This window comes from Jaculus jaculus, chromosome 8 (assembly GCF_020740685.1).
Source record: "Jaculus jaculus isolate mJacJac1 chromosome 8, mJacJac1.mat.Y.cur, whole genome shotgun sequence".
NCBI classification, from domain to species: Eukaryota; Metazoa; Chordata; class Mammalia; order Rodentia; family Dipodidae; genus Jaculus; species Jaculus jaculus.
In genome coordinates, this window is record NC_059109.1 from 137815348 (window position 1) to 137835455 (window position 20108).

Below are 20108 nucleotides of genomic sequence, written 5' to 3' on the forward strand. Positions count from 1 at the left end.
CTCAAGCCAGCAGTGGTAGCCAGACACATTCCTCTCACCCTCTCAATGTCTCTTCCTTCTCTCTGCCCCAGTCCCCTCGTCCTCCTCTTGGTTTTCTTTGTGTGTGTTTGTGTGGTTGTGTGCACGTGTGTGTGCTGGTGTGGTGCCCGCAGGCTTGGCTGGGGTGGCCGGAGAACACGGGGTGTCCCCTACGTCACTTACCTGCCTCGTTTTTCCTTGTGACGGGGTCTCTTGCTTATTGTGGTACTTGTCATTTGTGAGCTGCAGCAATTCTCTGGTCTCTGCTCCCCCCTGGGATCAGGGTTACAGATGTATATGGCCATGCCCAACTATTTATGTGGATTCTAGAGATTCAAATTCAGGCAGTCTCAGGCGCCCTTAGGCCCTCATGCCCATAAAGGAAGCACACTTAACTGGTGAGCCATCTTTTCAGTCCCTCTCCTTCATTTTCTGAGGACTCCTGTGATTACACTGAGCCTGTGGGATTGTCTAGGTTGGTCCCCTGTCTTAGAACCAGCTGATCACAAACCCTGATTCCATCTGTCGTAGTTGTGAATAGGTTAGTGCTGATGGGGAAACCAGGAATCAGGAATCCTCTCCCTCTCTCCCTCTGTGTGTGTGTAGGATTGCGCATTCTACAGTGTGGGTAAGTGGCTTAGGGCTGTGAGTCCTGAAGCAAATAGCTCCTCACACACAAATGACTGCGAGTCAGCAGGGCACAGGCTGGATAGCAGTAGTATTCACACATAGGACATCCCTTTATTCATTACCGATTTGGCTGCAGGGTGTCTGTGGCCTGGGCAGGGAAAGTGGCCACATGCTCCTCCCTCCACTGCCCTGGATGTCTGCACCCACTCAAGCCACTCTGTCTCTCCCTCTCTCTGCCCGATTCTCTGTCTTCTGGGTGTTCTTGCCAACTCACAGGTGGCACCTGGGTACTTCAGAGAGGAGGGACAGCGCTGCTGCTCTGAAGAGAGTCCTTTCTAGACTTTATGTACCTCCCAGGACAAAAGCCTGGCTCTTCCATGCTACTTTCCTGAGGCCCTTTGAGCTCATGAGTCCTGATCCTCACCAGCATTCCTCATGCTGCTCCTTGGTTCTTCCCGGTCCTCACACTGCCCGGTGGGGTCACCCCGGTACTTGTGGTCACTCCTCACCTTTCCCAGCTGCTCATACTGCCCGGTGGGGTCACCCCGGTACTTGTGGTCACTCCTCACCTTTCCCAGCTGCTCACACTGCCCGGTGGGGTCACCCGGTACTTGTGGTCACTCCTCACCTTTCCCAGCTGCTCACACTGCCCGGTGGGGTCACCCGGTACTTGTGGTCACTCCTCACTCTTCCCAGTCCTCACACTGCCCGGTGCCCTTACCCTGGCTGTCGTCAGGGCTCTAATGCCCTCATCCTCTGATGCTGGCACACACCATGTGCCTGGGAACACTCTTTGAATGAATGGACAGATATGGCAATAAAAGGTGGTTGAAGTTCTCAAACTTTACCTGGAAACTGGGCGTGGTGACACATGCCTTTAATCTCAGCCCTAGGGAGGCAAAAATAGGAAGATAACTATGAGTTTGAGGCAAGCCTGGGGCTATAGAGTGAGTTCCAGGTCAGTCTGGTTTAGAGTAAGTAAGACCTTACCTGGAAAAACTAACAAGAAATAAATAAACAAACAAAAATCCTTACACAGGTCAGCCCTTGAGGCCAGGCCTGCCGTCTCGTCTGTGCCCCTCATTTTCTGAATGCAGGACCTGTTTCTGGCTGTGCATGTTAGGGTGGGAAGGGAGCCTGGCCTCGCAGCCACTCCTACTTCTGTGCCAGCCTTCCTTCTGCCCACAGGTCCCCAGCACCTGGGTCCCTGTAACCTGCCAGCTTTCTTGAGAGTGCGTGTGCACACTCACAGGTCCCCGAGCAGCGGCCAGAAAGAACCAAGAGCCTCAACAACCCCCGAGCCTGCACACAAAGCAGTGAGAGAATTTCTCTTGCACCCCGTGTCGCTGGACTCGAGAGAATGCAGGCTTCCACAGGCCCAGCGTCGGCTCGCATGCCGGAATGAAGGCTGGTGAAGGTGCCTACGTGGAACTACTGAAAAGAAGGCTATCTCCATGCAAAATCACAGCAGACCCTTCAGGACTAAGGCCCACAACTGGGGGTGTGCTGTTAGAGAGAGAGAGAGAGAGAGAGAGAGAGATAAAGAGAGGGGTTGAGAGCTCCTGAGCACCATGGCTGTGTGTCCACAGGTACGGGATGAGTGTCGGACCTCATCTTGACAGCCACGGAAGTTAGGATGTATTTTCACAGCACCACCTGTGACCGGTACAAAGGGGTTTTTCTGTGATTTACACACCCACTTGAGGCCACTGGAGCTTGACTCTGGAAAACACTCAGCCAGCATGTCTGTGATGGAAGACTGGATGTAAATCGTGCTAAGCAAAGCCAGTAAGCTCAGCTCCATTCTCCTAAGTATATAAATCCAGTAAACATATTAATGCACGTGTATTGAATGGAGGAGGGAGAACACGTGGGGGTGACAGAGGCCATTATTTAAACATGAGGCATCCTCGGAACCGTGGCCTGTTGTGAAGGGCATGGTCCCTAAGTATCCGTCACGAATGAACACACTTGTGTCGCCACAGTCTGAGAAGTCCCTTTGTAGCCCTTCCTGGTCAGAGCCGAGCCGTCCTCTCCAAAGGTCCCCTCTGAGGCTTCCTTCCCATCTTCTGGGCTGGGTCACTAGCATTTTGCCTGGAGGGTCCTCTCATCTCCCAGCACCTTCCCACGTCACTGTCTTCCCAGTGCTGCTGCTGGTCCCTGCCTTCACCCTGTCCCAGCCCCGCCGCCACCTCCAGGGCCTTGTGGGGGATGTTGGGGTACCAGCAGGGCAGCAGAGGCCTGTGGAGGACAGCTGTCGTGACTGCCTCTGGCCCCACCTGTGGTAGGAAGGAAGGGTGTGTTTTGTCTCATAGTTTAAGGGGACCCAGTCGACCATGGTGGGAAAGCAGGGAGCTCCAGGCGGTGTCTGTGATGGTGGGAGCTTCAGTGTGCCTTGCCATATACAAGGGAAAGATGAGGAGGCAGGCTGGACGACAACCCTCGAGGCCTGGCCCTCGAGCTCTGCATCCTCCAGTTAGGCCCCGTCTCCAGAAGGTTCCATAGCCTCCAAGCACAGTACCACCACATGGAGACCAAACATGAGTCTGCGGGAGACATTTCACATTCAAACCACAACACTGCCCCCACCTTGTGTCTGGTCCAGCTCACAGCTGTGTGGCGGCCACTGGGTGAACATATATTGTGGCTTCACCATCACAGGGCCTATTTATGTTCTCTGGGCAAAAACCTTGAAGACAGCCGGGCGTGGTGGCGCACGCCTTTAATCCCAGCACTCGGGAGGCAGAGGTAGGAGGATCACCGTGAGTTCGAGGCCACCCTGAGACTACAGAGTGAGTTCCAGGTCAGCCTGGGCTAGTGTGAAACTCTACCTCAAGAAAAAAAAAAAATACCGAACAAACAATCACTTTGAAGAATCTCGGTGTCTGATTGTAATTACTTTGAGCGGTTGTCTGATCATGTGACCCTCCTGGGCTTTGCACACACAATGTGTATGTGTGTCTTGGAAAATTCTTCTTTGTCCTTTGAGGGGAAGGTGGGCTCCGTGAGGTGTCTATACCATTTTGTTCACTGTCAGATCTCAGTGCCCGGCACATCAGGTCGTCATTGAACATTGGTCATGTGAGCAAATGAGTCAATGCCTTTTCCTCCCTGGAACCTCCTTGTCCCCTCCCCAGTCTGGCCAGCCCCTCTACCAACTCCCTGTGTCTTCACATGATGTTGGCATTGGACACACCCCACTCCTTCATACAACCCGGGCCCAGGTCACCCTGTGGTCTGTAGCAAACAGGGCAAGGCCTGAGTCAGGGTTGGTGCTGTTGAGTGAACATGGCCATGTTGTGAGCCAGGAATGCTGGCAGAGCTTGGTGAAGCGGGCAGGCCCCAGGGTGGGCTGGCATTGGAATGTGGGCGTCCTCTGTCCTGCTGTGGTCACTCGTCAGATGTCGCACCTTCCGTAGGTCACATGTGCTCGCCAAGCTTCAACCCTGTGTCAAGATTGTTACCACTCCACACGGGCTGCTGGAAGTTACACCTCTGCAAGAATTTTATCTTTAGTCTTTCTGGTTACCTTCCTCTTTTTCCTCCTCTCCCTCCTCCGCCAGGCAGTTGCTCTCGTTCAGGGAATCTGAGAAAACCTGGGTTGCTGCCTGAATCACATGGGATGTGTGATTGCACTGAGTCCAGTGGGCGCCCAGCCTTGGGCCCCAGCCCGTCTCTTCAGGGTTGTGGCTGGGCGCGCGCCTTGCTTCATCTCACTTTGCACAAAGGCAGCGGCAGATCCCGGAGATTTGCTGGGCTGCGGCATCAGCTGCACTTGCAATTCTCAATCTCGGGTCACCGGTGGTGTCCAGTGAGAGCTATGTGGTCAGCCACTAAGACCTGCTCCAAGTCTTCAGGGTCGAGGCCCTCCCTTCCTTTGCAGGAGATACGGGAGAAGTCCATGGCTCCTTGCACGGCCACAGGCCTGTAGTCCCCTGGGTGCTACTGCAGGGTCACATGGCTGCTGCTCCAAGGAGCAGGAGCACGCTGTGGGTGGTACTTGGTGCCCCCTTTTAAAGAAATATTTATTTTATTTATGAGAGAGAGGGGGGAGGAGAAAGAGAGAGATTGGGCGTGCCAGGGCCTCCAGCCACTGCAAATGAACTCTAGATGCATATGCCACCTTGTGTATCTGGCTTGCATGGGTCCTGGGGAATTGGACTGTGGTCCTTTGTCTTTGCAGGCAAGCACCTTAACCACTAAGCCATTTCTCCAGCTTTGGTGCCTCTTCTTTTATAAAATAATTTTTATTTTTATTTATTTATTTATTTGTTTATTTATTTATTTTTTTGTTTTTCGAGGTAGGGTCTCACTAGCTCAGGCTGACCTGGAATTCAGGCAAAGAGCCTTAATAGACTTCATGCTCCAGGAACGCAGGGATCATTCTCCTATGTCATGCAGCATGAGTGGGGAGACGATAGGCTCAGTACAGGAAACCCACACTCTTCCTGTTCCAAAGTAGGAACATGAACCTTTGCATTCACTTATAATATACAGTCAATGGATATGGAAAAAATGTAGTGTACTACCCACATACCTTAGGCCTCGAACTCATAGTGATCCTCCTACCTCTGCGTGAGCCACCGTGCCCGGCTACTTATTTTTATTTATTACACACACACACACACACACACACGCATGCACGCACATATATATAGCGAGAGAGAGAATGGGTACACCAGGGCCTCCAGCCTCTGAAAATGAACTCCAGACACATGCCCCCCTTGTGCATCTGGCTAATGTGGTTCCTGGGGAATCGACCCTGGGTCCTTTGGCTTTGCAGCCAAATGCCTTAAGTACTAAGCTAGCTCTTAAGCCCTCAAAATAATATTGGCTAGGATCACCGTGTCTACATGCCTCATCCATCTCTTAGTAGATGATAAATTGAGGTAGTGTTCTAAAGACCCCTGGCCTTTCCTTTTCTTTCTGTGAGTGATCTGCTTAGAGGCAAACAACTTTGATTCGAGATCTTGGGTTGAATGGCTTTGGCTGAGGCACTTGAATGACTTATTCCCACTGGAAAACAAAGTAAAAGGAGATGAGTATAGCTTTCTTTAGAGCAATGACAGGTAGCTGAAATATTAGTGGACATCTTAATAGATGTCTCATGATTGGTTTGCTTGAGTCTGTTGATTATTTTAAGGATCAGGGTAAACAAAATTTTATGCAATTGGAATTATTTTAAAACAGATTCACCTGAAGTAAAATATGTACTTCTAAGTAAATTTTAAATTACCATCTGTATCATTCTCTCTATATTAAGAACTTCTAAAGATAGCATAAAACTATTGAAAATTACATATAAGTGGGCTTGAACCACCTTGCCTGGGTCAGAGGTGCTTTGAATTTTAAAAAAATTATTTATTTGGGCGGGAGAGGGGGAGGGAAAGGTCGACAGAATAGACACACCGGGGCCTTCGGCCACTGCAAACAAACTCCAGATGAATGTGCCCCCATGTGTATCTGATTTAGGTGGGTCCTGGGGAATTGAACACAGGTCCTTAGAATTCACAGGCAAGCACCTTAACTACTAAGCAATCTCTCCAGTCCAAGGAGTTTTTTTTTTTAAAGGTATTTTTTTTAAATTTTATTTATTTATTTGAGAGTGACAGACACAAGAGAGAAAGACAGGTAGAAGGAGAGAGAGAGAATGGGCGCGCCAGGGCTTCCAGCCTCTGCAAACGAACTCCAGATGCGTGCGCCCCCTTGTGCATCTGGCTAACGTGGGACCTGGGGAACCGAGCCTTGAACCGGGGTCCTTAGGCTTCACAGGCAAGCGCTTAACCGCTAAGCTATCTCTCCAGCCCCCAAGGAGTTTTTTAAAGGCATAGTTGGAATTGCTCTGAACACCACCCTTGGATAATCTGTGGACAGAATCTGTGCATGTGACCTAAAGGTGAAGGCAGCAAAGTTCAAGGCCAAGTGCCTGCCGCAGCCATCTTTTCCATGTGGGTGCAGTTTCGCTTGCTGGCCGGCAGAGGGCACAGTTGCTCTGTGCTCACCCAGTGGCCGGCCTACTCCGCGGTTTGCCTCATCTTTGCTGGTTCCTTAAGATTTGACCAGAGATGTCAGCTTGAGCAGTTTCTTTTAAGCATCTGCAGGGTTTTTTTTTTTTTTTTTTGGTTTAGTTATTTTCATATTAAGGGTGATGAGGAGTTGCTGGCGTCCTGGGGAAGAAGCCAGGTTATGCTATGGACTAAGAAGAACTGGGGCCGGGTGACCCAAAGATGGAGCTCTTGCTCCTGGGGCAGGAGGTCGTTCGACTGGACACCGCGGTGCAAAAGCATCCACGTGTCGGCCCAACAGCTTTATTCACTGGGTGTTGACGGTGCCAAGGGTGTTCTTGGGTAGACCGGCCCTACAGCAGTCCCCGCAACACCGACGCTGTCCGAGCCTTGAGCGGAGCGCAGCCTCCCCGGACTTCCGGGACGCGCGGGTCCTCGGAGCAAGGAGCTGGTGGCGCCAGCGTGGGGCGGCTGCAGACCGGTGTCCGCGTGGGAGCCGGCCCGCGGGTGACGTGGCCGTGCGTGTTGTCGGGAGGGAATGGCCTTGTGGCATTTACCTGTTCACCTCTGGGACAGCGCACCCGGCCAGAAGCAGCGTCGGGAAGGAAAGGGTGTATGGTGGTCTCGAGGGACATGTCATGGTGGAGGAAGCACGGCAGGGCAGAGGCTGGCGTCACATCTCCGTCACACCCACTGCGAGGTAGCAGCGAGGGCGAGGTAACCCCGAGGACAGTGGGTCGGCTGGACTCATTCTGTACATGGGGACACAGGCCCAGAGAGGGTCGCCCATCCTCCAAATGCTGGAGCTGGACAGCGTGTGCCCCTCCCACCACCCAGCCCGATGGATCAGATGGCTCTGTGGGCACCAGGGGGTAAGCTGAGGCAGCAAGGTCTCACCATGCTCCTCTTTTCTGTCCCATCTCCTTCCCTGATCCTAAACCGCCTACCCACTGTTCCCTGCAGACTTGAAGTCACTGTGATTTCTCCCTCCTCATCTAATTGTCATCAAAGCGTACAACTTAACAGTGTCTCCTCGAACTCCCCTACCCGAATCCATCTCAGGACTCTGGAGACGCGGAAGCCAGCCTGCCCGTGCCTGTGCCCCCACCTCCAGCAGCCTGGCCCTGGCCGCTGTCGTCTCCTCCTCGGACACTTGCCAGCCGGCCCGTCTACCTCACTGCTCTCTCCCTGCCTCCCGGGTCCCTTTCCTCACAGAAGACAGACGAAAGGTCCTCCGAGACCCGCCTCTGCCTCTAGGGACTTTCCACCTTCCTTGGAACAGAAGGTTGACTCCAGGGAGGACCACAGGACGCCAGGGACCGGGCCCTTCTCTCTGCAGCTGTAGCTCCTTGGCGCACCTCTGCAGGGACCTCAGAGCTCCGTGCTGCCTCACTTCACGGCCTTTGCTGCGGCTCTTCCCGGGCAGTGCTAGTCTAGCTGGTCTCCACATGGGAGTTCATTCCACAGTCACTTCTCCAGGCTCCTCCACCACTGCAAAGCCTCGGCTGACTATGCCTGAGGTAACTCTGACTTCCCTGCTGGCCCCAGCGCTCTGCAAAGCCAAGAGCCAATCTACCCTTGTCCATGGTGCTTCTCTTGGAATATCCCAGGTGTTGCTACAAAGTAGATGCTCAGGGAATCTTGATGGATCCATGCAGGCACCGATGCCTCCTCAATTCTGGAAGAATACAGCCAGCTTTGGTGAGGAGTGTGTGGGGATTGGTCCCCCTGTGGGCTTGTTCTCACCACTCCAGTGTACGTGCACACTCCTGTGTGCGTATGTACTTGCCTGTGTGCCTGCACTCCTGTGCACGCGTGCCGTCCTGTGTGGGCGTGCACTCCTGCGCCTGTGCACACTTCCTCAGACCTGTATTCCTGGGCCATTTTCTTGGGCTGATTCGACTGAGACCCAGCTCTCTCGCTTCCTTAGGACAGCAGCATGGGTCCTGGAGATGTCTGAGTAGGGAAATTGCTCTGTTTCTGACCCAGGACCCCACAGGTGCCCCACAGAGCACCCGATTCTGGGCAGACTTACCCGGTGAGAGGTGGCATCGTCCAGGCTTCCTCTCGAGCCAAAGCTCAGCCTGGTGTCTTCTCTGCACATTTCATGAACCAGCTTTGTGAAAACAGTTTGCATATCATAAAGCTTGCCCATATAACATATGAAGTTCAGTGAATTTCGGCATATTTACAGAGTTGTGAAACCATACCATAGACAGATTTTTAACAGTTCTAGTATTGCCTCAAAAAAGAAAAAAAAAAAAACCCAAACCCCGTACCCATTATCAATCCTTCCCCATCCTCTCCTTCACCTCCATCGTCGGCTCTCACAGGTCCAATGTCACCCCCGTGGTTGGCACTCGGTGTCTGGTTCTATGGACATTTCGTGACAGTGGCATCATAGGTCGTGGCCTTCCTTGACTGGCTCCTCTCACAGGCATGGAGCAGCTGTCATGGCTTCATTCCTTTCTGTGTTTTTGAGACAGGATCTCACTCTAGCCTAGGCTGGCCTCACACTCCTGCAATTCCCCTGCCTCAGTCTCCTGAGAGCTGGGATGACAGGCACGAGGTGTCCCACCCACTCTTACTCCTTCCTAACGCTGAATTCTGTGCCACAGTCTGGATGGACCATGTGGTGTGGTGTTTGCTTATCGGCTGCTAGACATGACATTTGGGTTGTGCTTTCTGGCTGCTGTGAAGCCGTAACTCCTGGAGGGTTCTAGAATGGGCTTCCAATACCTCCCGGCCAGGGATCTTGTAGGAGGGACAGTTGGAACTGTCACAACGCCATTCTAAATGTTATTTCAGGCTCACATTTTCCTGATAGAGTCTCCCATACACCCGGAGGCCATGCCTTCACAGTGGTTGGGTCACTTTGAAGGCCAGAGGCTCTCCTGCCTGTAATGTACTGGGAGCCTTTCTATTATTTTCTGCCCATCCATAAGTGGGATCACTAAACTGTTCTGAATATTAAAACTGTTTTCATCATGGAATCTCGGTGCCCTCTCCTTGTGCCATGGGGGATGTGCACTCATGAAGGGTGCACTCTTCCACAGTGTCTCCCGATGCTCCGGGCACCTCCAACCACAGGCACCGTGCGCCTCTTACTACCTTGAGTTGTGAGAATGAATGGGTCCTTAGCACCTGGAGGTGCCCTTCTGTGAGCGGTGGTGCCAGGATGTCCTCTCCTTTGCCCGCTTCCCTCAGCTTCTTCAAGATTGTGTGTGTGTGTGTGGGGGGGTGGAGCTCTCTGGAAGGCACGTTTGCCCCTCGTGAAAACTCCTCCAGGGGCTTAAGACCCACGACTGGGTAGAGAGTTGGGGATGGTGCCACACAGGCCATGGCCAGGCAGCGTTAGAAGTAAACTCCGACTACTGTGTGCTCCCCTCTCACCTTGGAGGGGTGCTAGGGACCCGAAGGCACTACCTTCCCCGGGAGAGGAAGGGCTGAGAAATCAGCTGCCTGGAGATTGGCCTTCTAGAGAGGCACCGCCCTCACCCTCGGGGGTCCCCTCTTCTCCGTTCCGAGTGGGGGTGGGAGAGGGAGGGGAGGCAGGGAACCATTCTTGCCCCCTGGGTGATCAGCTTGTAACCCAGGATCCAGCCGCTACCTCCGCTGGCCTCGTGCAGTCCAGGTATTTGCGATCCCTCCCCATCACCACACATTCTCACTCCCAGCCCCGTGACGTCATGCTCCTCGCGTGGCATGATGGGAGAATCCTAATGTTTTCCAACAGATGCTCCAAGAACAGCTTTCAGATTAAAGCAATCGCAAGAGCAAAGATTCTCCGTTTTCCTTTTTTTTCCGGGGGGTGGGGGGTGGGGTGGGGGGAGGGAGCGCCCCCAAACATTGCTGGCCATCAACACCCCCCTGCCCCAAGCACTCCCTAAACACTGACAAGAAAAAGTTTTTATTTCCTGGTTCAACTTTTTTTTTTTTTCCTCTGGAATATAAACTGAAGAATGGGAATAAACACGAATAAATAACAAAGCGAGGCCGCGCACGCCGGGATGCGCCTGGCTGCAGCCGGCAAGGCTATTGTCTCCCCGCCCTGAAGCCAGCCCAGGCATCCTCCTCCGTTCGTTCCCCTTCCTGGTCCCTTTTCCTTTTCCTTTTGAGAAAGACGCCCCCTCCAGCCCCCTCGCCGGTGACCTTGGCCGCCTTGGATGCTGTGAGTCCGCGCGGCATCCTCTCCAAGGGCCCCCCGCGCCGCCGGGCCCATGGCCGCGTCCGAGGACGGGAGCGGCTGCCTCGTGTCGCGGGGCCGCTCGCAGAGTGACCCCAGCGTCCTCAGCGACTCCTCTGCCACCTCCGCGGACGCCGGGGACAACCCAGGTACCGGGCCGGGCGCGGGCGGTGGGGGAGACCCGAGGCAGGTGGCGCTGGGACCGCGTCCCCGCGCGGCTCCGTGCGCCTCTGCCCGCCCCGGGCGCGGCACGGGGACCCCGCGGTGCCGGTCCTCAGTCACGCGGGGCCGGGGCGCCGCGGAGCCCTTTGTCCGGAAAGACGCCGCTCTGCGCAGTGTGCCCGCTCGCCTGCGGGGCTCCGGATCCCCTTGTGGGGTCTCCTGTCCTCGGGGCTGCTGGCCGACTGGGCAAGACCGGGAGACCCGGCCGCTTGCGCCCACGGAGGGCGTCCATCTCGGCCCTCGCCCCCTCCCTCCCTCCCCCCAGCCCTCCCGTGGACCGCGTCTCGCAGACCCCCGCGGCCACCGCGCCCAGGGCCCCGCCGGGCACCGCACTCGGGCCGGGCCTGGCACCTGGGCGCGCCGCTCCCTCCCTTCCCGGGGGACAGGTGTGCTGGGCAGAGCCGCGGGCCAGGAGACGGAGGGCGTGCGCCCCGCGGGACCCGGTTTCCTTTCGCTCTGCCAGCCCGTCCATTTCTCCACCCCCACGGCTGCGCGAATAATTTAGGTGATAAACAGGTCACAAAGGCGTCTGTGTGGTTTGATTGATTACTTTCCAGGGACAAGAAAGGCCTAATGAAGCAGGAGGGGGTGGGCCTCGTGCTCCCCGTCACCATGGAGACGCAGGAAGCAAAGTGATCATTAAAACCTTTCTCCACCAGAAGGCAATTTTCACTTCTGGGGAGGAGTCGGTCAGGGTTTCTGAAATGATCTTTCAAAAACAGAATCAAAGCTGTGCCTCGGTGTCAGTTTTGTGTCTCTGAGAAGAGCACAGTCGCTCCATGGATGTTGCCTTACCTGCCTGAGGCGAAGAAGTTCTCTGTCTAAATGCAGGGACGGGGCGCGGGGGGGGGGGCGCTTGGTAATGGTGATGGCGCTACCCAAGTGCAGACCACCCCTGGGGCCCGAGAAGGGGAAGGATTTGTGGGCAGGGATTCCTCCACTTCGCAGACCGACCCATTAAACCCCAAAATAGCAGTGCAGTGGGCACCAGGGTCTGATACAAAAATTTTAACAATAAACCCAGGCAAGGCTGGTAAGATGTCTTTGTTGGAACTATTGACACATGTCACTCGGGCACCCTGAGGTCCCGGCAGAGGAAATCCCTGGCTGTGCTTCTTCCGGGAGGCCGAGCTCACTTCCGCGGAGTTTGTAGTGCAGGCTGCCCCAGACAGGCCCTTGAGGGTCTGATGAGTCCACGATGGATGTTTTCTCCCACTGGAGATGAGGATCCTGGGTTGTATCGGACCTGAATGGCTTCTCCTCAGACAGTCCTTCCCTGTTCCCTTTGTCTTCCCTGGCAGTAAAAGGAGGCAAACTTGAAACGGAAATTATGGAGGACTTAGCTTTTTGGCTGTCTGAGTGGCTGCGTCTGTGGGTGGGAGCGGGCTTGGCAGGTGGGTACCGTCAGCCCACCAGGGAGAGAGGAGGAGGGCTCGGGTGACTGTGATTAAGTTATGCCATGGGGGCGGGCTGGGAATGCATGGTGGTGTTCTTGCTTGGTTCCGATGGTCGGAATGAGACCGAGAAAGCAGATATGGGGAGTGAAGTCTAAAATCTATATATTCCCGTGCATGGCAAAGCCAGGCAGTTGAGTTAAATTCGGGAGAGGAGAAACGGAATCTTCCAGGTGGTAGAGGCCCAGGAGCCGGAAGCGGCAAGGGCGGAGTTGGGGCGCGCGCTTGTGCGCCCCTGTTGGTGGGTGGCTTGCTGCACTTATGTTCTGTCTGTGGGTCTTGGGTAGATCTCAGTTGAACACCCCGCTTCCTATCAGCCCTGGTGGGATGGACACTATGTGTGACTTGGGGCTTCCAGAGACAGACAGACAGACACTGATGTTCTGGTCAGTTGTTGCCACAACCTCAGTCGTTTCTCTAGTAGATGGAGAGGTCGCGACCCTGTGTCTGTCTGTCATCCCACTACTCTGAGGACACCCGAACCCAGAACCCAGCACCTTGTGCAGTGACAAGGTGTAAAGCCATTTAGGAGAGCCTCCTTCGGTTTAATTCTGTTTTTATCAAACAGCCCAACACCCTGTTTAGTCTCTCCCGAGGCGTGTAGGATGCATGGATACCTGCTTCATCAAAACCCAGGCGTTCTTGGGAGGTGAACCAACGATCGCCACCTCTCAGCGGTTCTCCTGACCGTGTCCCTGCTCAGCCCCTGCGAACTAGCGTACGTCTGCTTTCCCCTAGTATGGAAGCCCCTCTGCGCAGGCGTGTCTTGGGTTGACTTGTGGCTCCTTAACTTAACTCTTCTGGCCATAGCGCTGCGGCGGCCTCGTGGCGAGTTTCTCCGTGCACGCAGCCGTGCGTGGTCTGGATGGCCGGCAGGGCTGACACATTTCCCTCCGCTCTGTCGCCGTCGTGCGTAATCGCTCTCTCTTAATCATACTCTGTCCCCAAAGAGGGTCCGTTAGCTCTTCTCCCAAAGTTAGAACCCTAAGGACTGAGCTTCCTCTCCTCCCCCACCTTCAGGCCCCAGGGATGGCCTCTGGCCCCCTTTGCCATGCAGGCCTGTCCACTGGGCACTGGGGCGGGCAGAGGGACCCTCCTCTTGTTGGGTCCAGGCTGTTTCCTGCCTTCTCCCTTCTCATTATCTTTCCCTTTCCCCCTCCTGGCCCTCTGCTTGGCCATCATTCCTTTTTCCAGTGCATTTGGGTTTCCCTGCCATTCTTTCGGCCACCTCGGCTCTCAGCTCTCCTCCTGCGTATCTCCTTACATGCTGGACAGTATCAGTAGGCACTTGCAGTAGTTTTTCTGAAGTGCTTTGTCAGGGCCTGAGGATGGACTTTTGTCCCGCATGCAGCTAAGTGGGGCCTCTGATTGATAGGGTTTCTCTGCTCAATGCCGTGGCCATGGTCATTCTGTGTCAGGGCTGTTCTGAACATTGTAGGGGCCTCACTGGCCTTTCTCCATTGGACAGTAGCACTTCATCCCCTAGTTGTGACAACGGGGTATCTTCAAGCAAGGACCTTTAACGGCTTAGCCATCTCTGTGGCCCTGGAGTGTCTTCAGACTGTGCCTAGTGTCTGCTGGCATTAATAGTGAACCCTATGCGTGCGTTACCATGCATGGGCTCATCAACACAGAATGAGGGCCCCCTCCTCCGCCCAGAGTGCTGACTCTGCAGGTCTGTGTGGCCTCTGACAGGCCCTGGGCGATGCTGCTGCAGCCGGCTGACCTGCCGGGAGTTACCTAGCCCGGGCCTCAGCCAGCTTCTCAGTTCCCCCACTGCCGCTGCCTGCTTGGTGCTCTGTGGACTGTCCTTGTCTGGGTGGGGGCTCACTTCCATAGAGAGTGCTGCCCCTGAGCTTGAGCCGACCACAGTCAGGGCAGATCACCCCTGCCATGTTTTACCAGGTGGTGATGGTGTTTAGAACTTGCTCTCTGCAGAGCTGTAGACAGATGTTCAAACACACCTCCACCCCGACTGTGGGCTGCAGTGTCCCCTTCCTTCTTACACCACTCTTACTCAGCTGGCCGGGGCTTTGTTTTTAGCACATCTGCATCACCAGAGGGCAGCTCTTGACGCCTCTGTCTCCTATAGTCTCTGGTCCAGTCGGGTCCAGTTGCCACTGGCCTCCTGGGACCCTTCACTTGTTCTGAACTCTACTCTAGACTGAGCCTCAGAAAGAGAGATTGGGTTCACCAGGGCCTCTAGCCATTGCAAACGAACCCTGTATGCACCATCTTGTGCTTCTGGCTTTATGTGGGTACTGGGGAATCGAACCTGGGTCTTTGGCTTTACAGGCAAGTGCCTTCATCGCTAAGCCATCTCTCCAGCTCCCAAGGCTGAGTCTGGATTCTTCTTTTATCCATTTTCTGACATGCAAATCAAATTAGCTCTCCTTTGTCTTCAGCCCTTGCTTAGGTCTTCTGCCTGGGGGTGACTCTGGGCCACAGCCCTCCCAGCCTGTCTGCCTGTGACTGTCTGCATTCCTGGAATGTTTCTTCCTGTGGAGTCCTGAGTTCTGGGGAGCTCCCTCTGGCCCCGTGCGGAGTGTCTACACGGCTTAATTAACAGCAGAACTGTGTAGTAATTACCTTGTCAGCTTATTTAGGGTTATTAAAAATAAAAACTAGATGCTTTACAAATACAGAATTTACAAACTTGCAGCCTTCTCTAGATTTCAAAAGCCTTGCAAGTTCCAGTGGAAGATGATTGGGTACTTTGGAACTTTTTGTTGCTGATCTCCTGGTGCCAAATGGAAGCCAGGGGCAGTGGGTAGCTTGGTAGAGACTGGGCATGGCCTGTTCGTACCAGCCTGCCCATCGCCAGAGCAGCAGCGGGGCCAGGGCTTCTTCCCGGCTGAATCCCTGCGCTGAATCCCTACGCTGAATTCCCTGCTGAATCCCGCAGCCCCTGTCCTCCTTCCTCTGCTCTGGGATCTGGAACCAGTTGACAGACAGTGCTCGTGGTCTGCCCAGACTGTGGTCACTCTCTACAGACGGCAGTCAGAAACCCAAGTAAGTGCAGTAAGTTAAAATTAAAATTGAACCTCCTCAGTTATGCCAGCCACTTTTCACTATGTGACCAAAACAAGCCGCATTGGTGAGTGGCCTCTGTCCAGCAGGCTGTACCCTGAAACATTAGGTAGAAATAATCACATGGAAGGTGGATTCATTTTTATATTTGATGACATTGCTAAGAAATAAAGCCTGGGCACTGGTGATATGGCTCAGCCATTACAGTCACTTGCGTGCAAGGCTTGCTGGCCCAGGATCGGTTAAGCCAGACGCACGTGCAGTGCAAGAATGCCCCAACGTGCCCACACTTATTCTCTCTCTCTCTCTCTCATACACAAAATACATATACTAAGAGAAATAAAGCTTGTACTAGAATGATTCAAGCCTAAAATTAAGTCCCTCTAAATTTCACTTAATGATATTTATCAGAGAGCAAGACAGATGAGGCCACTTCCCCACTCGGTCACTCATGGCTGGAGGAAGGACGCCATCACTTGTATATGAGATGTCACAGCTCTCTTCGGTTAACTGTCCCTTGTGGTAGGGTTGGAGAGTTGGGCACTGACTGAGTGGCCTACCCATGGTCACATGCATAGTCACGTGCTGTGGGGCAACTATGGGCAGTGGTAGCTCACACGCATAGCACAGATCTCCTGAGAGTCTTGCTGGTGACATTCTCACCGTCTTAGTTTGTGTGAGTGTGTACTCTGGTGTTTAGAGGAAGATGAAATCACCTAGCTCATCTCTCTGAACATGGTGCCAGTGGGCTATGTTTAGAGAAGGGGCTTGAAGCTTCTGAGCATCTGAGCTGGTAACCTGCTCCCCTCCCTGTCCCCCTGCACCTTACTAGAAAGTCATCACCTTCCCAAGGAACAGACCCATGTGTCACTCCTGTTTCTGGGCTAAGCAGTCTACGGGACAGATGCACACTTGTCAGTGACTGGTGAGCCCATGGGTACATGTCCTGTACCGCCTCTCAGGTCATTTAACCAGAATGGCCATCAAGACGAGATTTTATTCACTGAAAGTCAGACCAGGTGATGGCAGAGAATCACTCAGCCATCCGCAGAGTTGCTGAATAATGGCCAGGCTCATGTTCCCGTTTGTTAAAGCATGTCACTTGGATGGATGGCTTGGAGACCCACCTTTCTTAACAGGGACATCAGTCGCTTTAGACAGTGATTAGTTGGCAGCTATGTAGTGGATTTGCCAAGGACTGAGGAGAGGATTGGAGCTCTGGTTATTCCCCTTGATAAATGAATGTATGAAACATTATTATGCGACTATTTTAAATAGAACATGTTTCACCAGTAACCCTACATCTCAGTTTGCTTTTTAATAAACGGTGGTGTTATTATTATTAATTTTTGTTTGTCTTCTTTGGATTAGGAAATTTAGATCCATATGTAGACAAAAACTCTTTTCCTTGTTTTAACGAATCCTTTGGTCGATTTAAATAAAGCTAAAAAAGCCAGGTGTGTGGCACATGCCTTTAATCCCAGCACTTGGGAGGCAGAGGTAGGAGGATCACCGTGAGTTCAAGGCCAGCCTGAGACTACTACATAGTGAATTCCAGGTCATCCTGGGCTAGAGTGAGACCCTACCTCAAAAAACCAAAATAAAATTCTAAATAAATAAGGCCAAGAAGAGATGCCAAACGTTTTCTTTTTGCTTCTCTGCAGAGGAGAATGCTATTGGAGGCAGTACGGGTTTTGGGGTGATTATGTTTCTTGGGTCACATGAGCCATGTGGGTGCTGATCCTGGCTAGGCCATTTGCAAAGTCTTCTGTGCGAAGTTGAGATGCACTTCCTGGCCTCAGGGGAGCCTTGATATCTGCCCTCCGGAGGTCTACCTGACCATCTGTTTACAGCCTTATTTTCCTGCTATGCTTCCTATCTAAGCAGGAATGCAGACTCCTCAGAGTGCCCCTGACTGTCCAGCTCTCGTATATCTGTGGGTTCTTCAGCTGTTTAACCAACCTCGGATCAAAACTACAAGGAAAAATGCATCCATACGCAACATGCACAAATTTTTGTTTCCCCCCAAGGGTTGGGGATGGAATTCAGGGCCTTGAGCATGCTGGGCAAGCTGAGCTCCACCCTGAGCTCTTATACTCGTTTTACTGCCACTGTTCCCTCAGCAAGACAGTGCAGTGACGATTACCGCAGCACTTCCACTGTGGTCAGTGTCGTAAGTAACCAAGGGTGACTTCAAGTACCCGTGAGGGTGTGTGCCGATTCTAGGCAGATATCAGGGACTTCCCCTTGGATCCCAGGGATGAGTGGATAGTTGTATTTTTCTTTTTTAATTTTTATTTATTTGATAGAGAAAGAGGGAGGGAGAGAGAGAATGGGCGTGCCAGGACCTCCAGCCACTGCAAACAAACTCTAGACGCGTGTGCCCCCTTGTGCATCTGGATAACGTGAGTCCTGGGGAATCGAACCTGGGTTCTTTGGCTTTGTAGGCAAATGCCTTAACTACTAAGCCAACCCTCCAGCCCAAGTTGATAGTTTTTTAATCAAGCTTGTTTATATGTCAAAAGAAGATGGGCTTAAAATATTAATATCATGGTGGTGGAAACCTGAAAGAGATGGAAAGAGATCCTGAAGGTGTTTAGACAACACAGGTATGTTGAAAGCCACAGAGGTGGTAGTGGGGCTAGGGAGATGGCTCAGCCGGCCAAGTGTGAGGACCTGCACTTGATCCTCAGCGTACGTGCAAGTGCTGGGCATGCTGGCCTGTGCTTGTCATCGCAGCTCTGGGGAGAAGACTCGCTGGGGCTCACGGGTAAGCTCCAGGCTAAAGAGAGACCCTGTCTCAGAGGAGATGGGTGGCACTCCTGAGGACAGCACCTGAGGCTGTCTCTGGCCTTCACTCGTACATGCATGCATGTGCATATACCTGCACACACGAACACTCATATACACATGTGCAAAAAGAGGTGTGGAGACCTGTAAGAGACTCTGATTCTGGTTACCGCCTTGGCCTCTTGTCCCTTTGGTTATCATCTGGTACATTACACATTGCTGTGCGCCTCAAGCGTGGATGGGTGACGTGAGGAGGGTCTTGCAGCTGGGGCTCCCTGCTGTCTAGGGCTTCTACAGGCACCGTGACGGGATCTGTCGGTGGTACACGGCAGACCTCTTCCGTCTGCCCATCTTTGGTGCTGTATCCAGTCCTCTGTCTGGGAACTGGGCTTACAGAGGTGCCCTTCTCCCTCAGTGGCCTGCCGCTGCTTGCCCTGCTCCTAGGGCATCTGCAGGTTGGCTCGGCAGAGGCTCTAATCCATGTGTTTCTCTGTCTTCTTGGGATGTGGGCCCACCTAGCCCTTTATCCTGGACACTGGTGGAAGTAAACACATGGGTCCTTTGAGGGTCAGGCAGAGCCTTCACTCTGGATTCTGCTGGAGTTACCACATGGGCCAGCCCAGATCAGATGGCCATGGTCCATTGCGCCCCTTTGATGAGAGGGTCAGTGGTGTTGGAGGGACGTACGAGAGGGGCAGCGACGTTGGAGGGACATACGAGAGGGGCAGCGACGTTGGAGGGACGTACGAGAGGGGCAGCGGCGTTGGAGGGACGTACGAGAGGGGCAGTGACGTTGGAGGGACATACGAGAGGGTCAGCGACGTTGGAGGGACGTACGAGAGGGGCAGCGACGTTGGAGGGACGTACGAGAGGGTCAGCGGCGTTGGAGGGACGTACGAGAGGGGCAGCGACGTTGGAGGGACGTACGAGAGGGGCAGCGACGTTGGAGGGACGTACGAGAGGGTCAGCGGTGTTGGAGGGACGTACGAGAGGGGCAGCGACGTTGGAGGGACGTACGAGAGGGGCAGTGGCGTTGGAGGGACGTACGAGAGGGGCAGCGACGTTGGAGGGACGTACGAGAGGGGCAGCGACGTTGGAGGGACGTACGAGAGGGGCAGCGGCGTTGGAGGGACGTACGAGAGGGGCAGCGGTGTTGGAGGGACGTACGAGAGGGGCAGCGACGTTGGAGGGACGTACGAGAGGGGCAGCGGCATTGGAGGGACGTACGAGAGGGGCAGCGGTGTTGGAGGACGTACGAGAGGGTCAGCGACGTTGGAGGGACGTACGGGAGGGCTGCAGATCCGAGCTGCAGACTCCAAGCGGGCCTGGTTTCCCCATAGGCTCCTGGAGTCAGGCTCATCTTGGGATCTCCTGCCAGCTCACCATGACATGGACAGGCTAAGTGGTCAGGTCTTGACGGATGTGGGCAGGCAGACATGGACTCTGGGTCACTGTCAGGGCTTCCTTAGCAGCCCACCAGGATCACTGTGTGACTTCGTCAGGTTCACCTGTCCCCTCTGAGCCTTGGTTTCCCACATTCATGGTGTCACAGGGCAGTGCCTACTCGGAAGGATGACGATGGTCCCTGGATGACACCGTCTCTGGGATGAACACAGCTGCAGGAGACCCAGAGGACCCTAACCATTGCGAGCCGGCGGCAGCCTCCTGCCTCTAGGGCCGCTCTTCACGAAGGCCGCAGGAGGCTCCTGAGCACCTTAGGTGATGGTGCAAAGTCATCTCTCTTCGTTCGTTCTTTTCCTCTTGTTCTTGCCT

The 20108-nt window shown here is 53.9% G+C and overlaps 1 protein-coding gene across 1 annotated transcript in view; it reads left to right on the plus strand.

The window, feature by feature from the left end:
* The first annotated feature begins 10545 nt into the window (after positions 1–10545).
* Positions 10546–20108, plus strand: part of Phactr3 (phosphatase and actin regulator 3) — a 182816-nt gene continuing 173253 nt past the window's right edge. Inside the window, exon 1 of the mRNA XM_004669481.2 lies at positions 10546–10988. Coding sequence (XP_004669538.1) covers positions 10874–10988 — 115 coding nt within the window. The 5' untranslated portion in view covers positions 10546–10873. The remainder of the gene's footprint in view (positions 10989–20108) is intronic.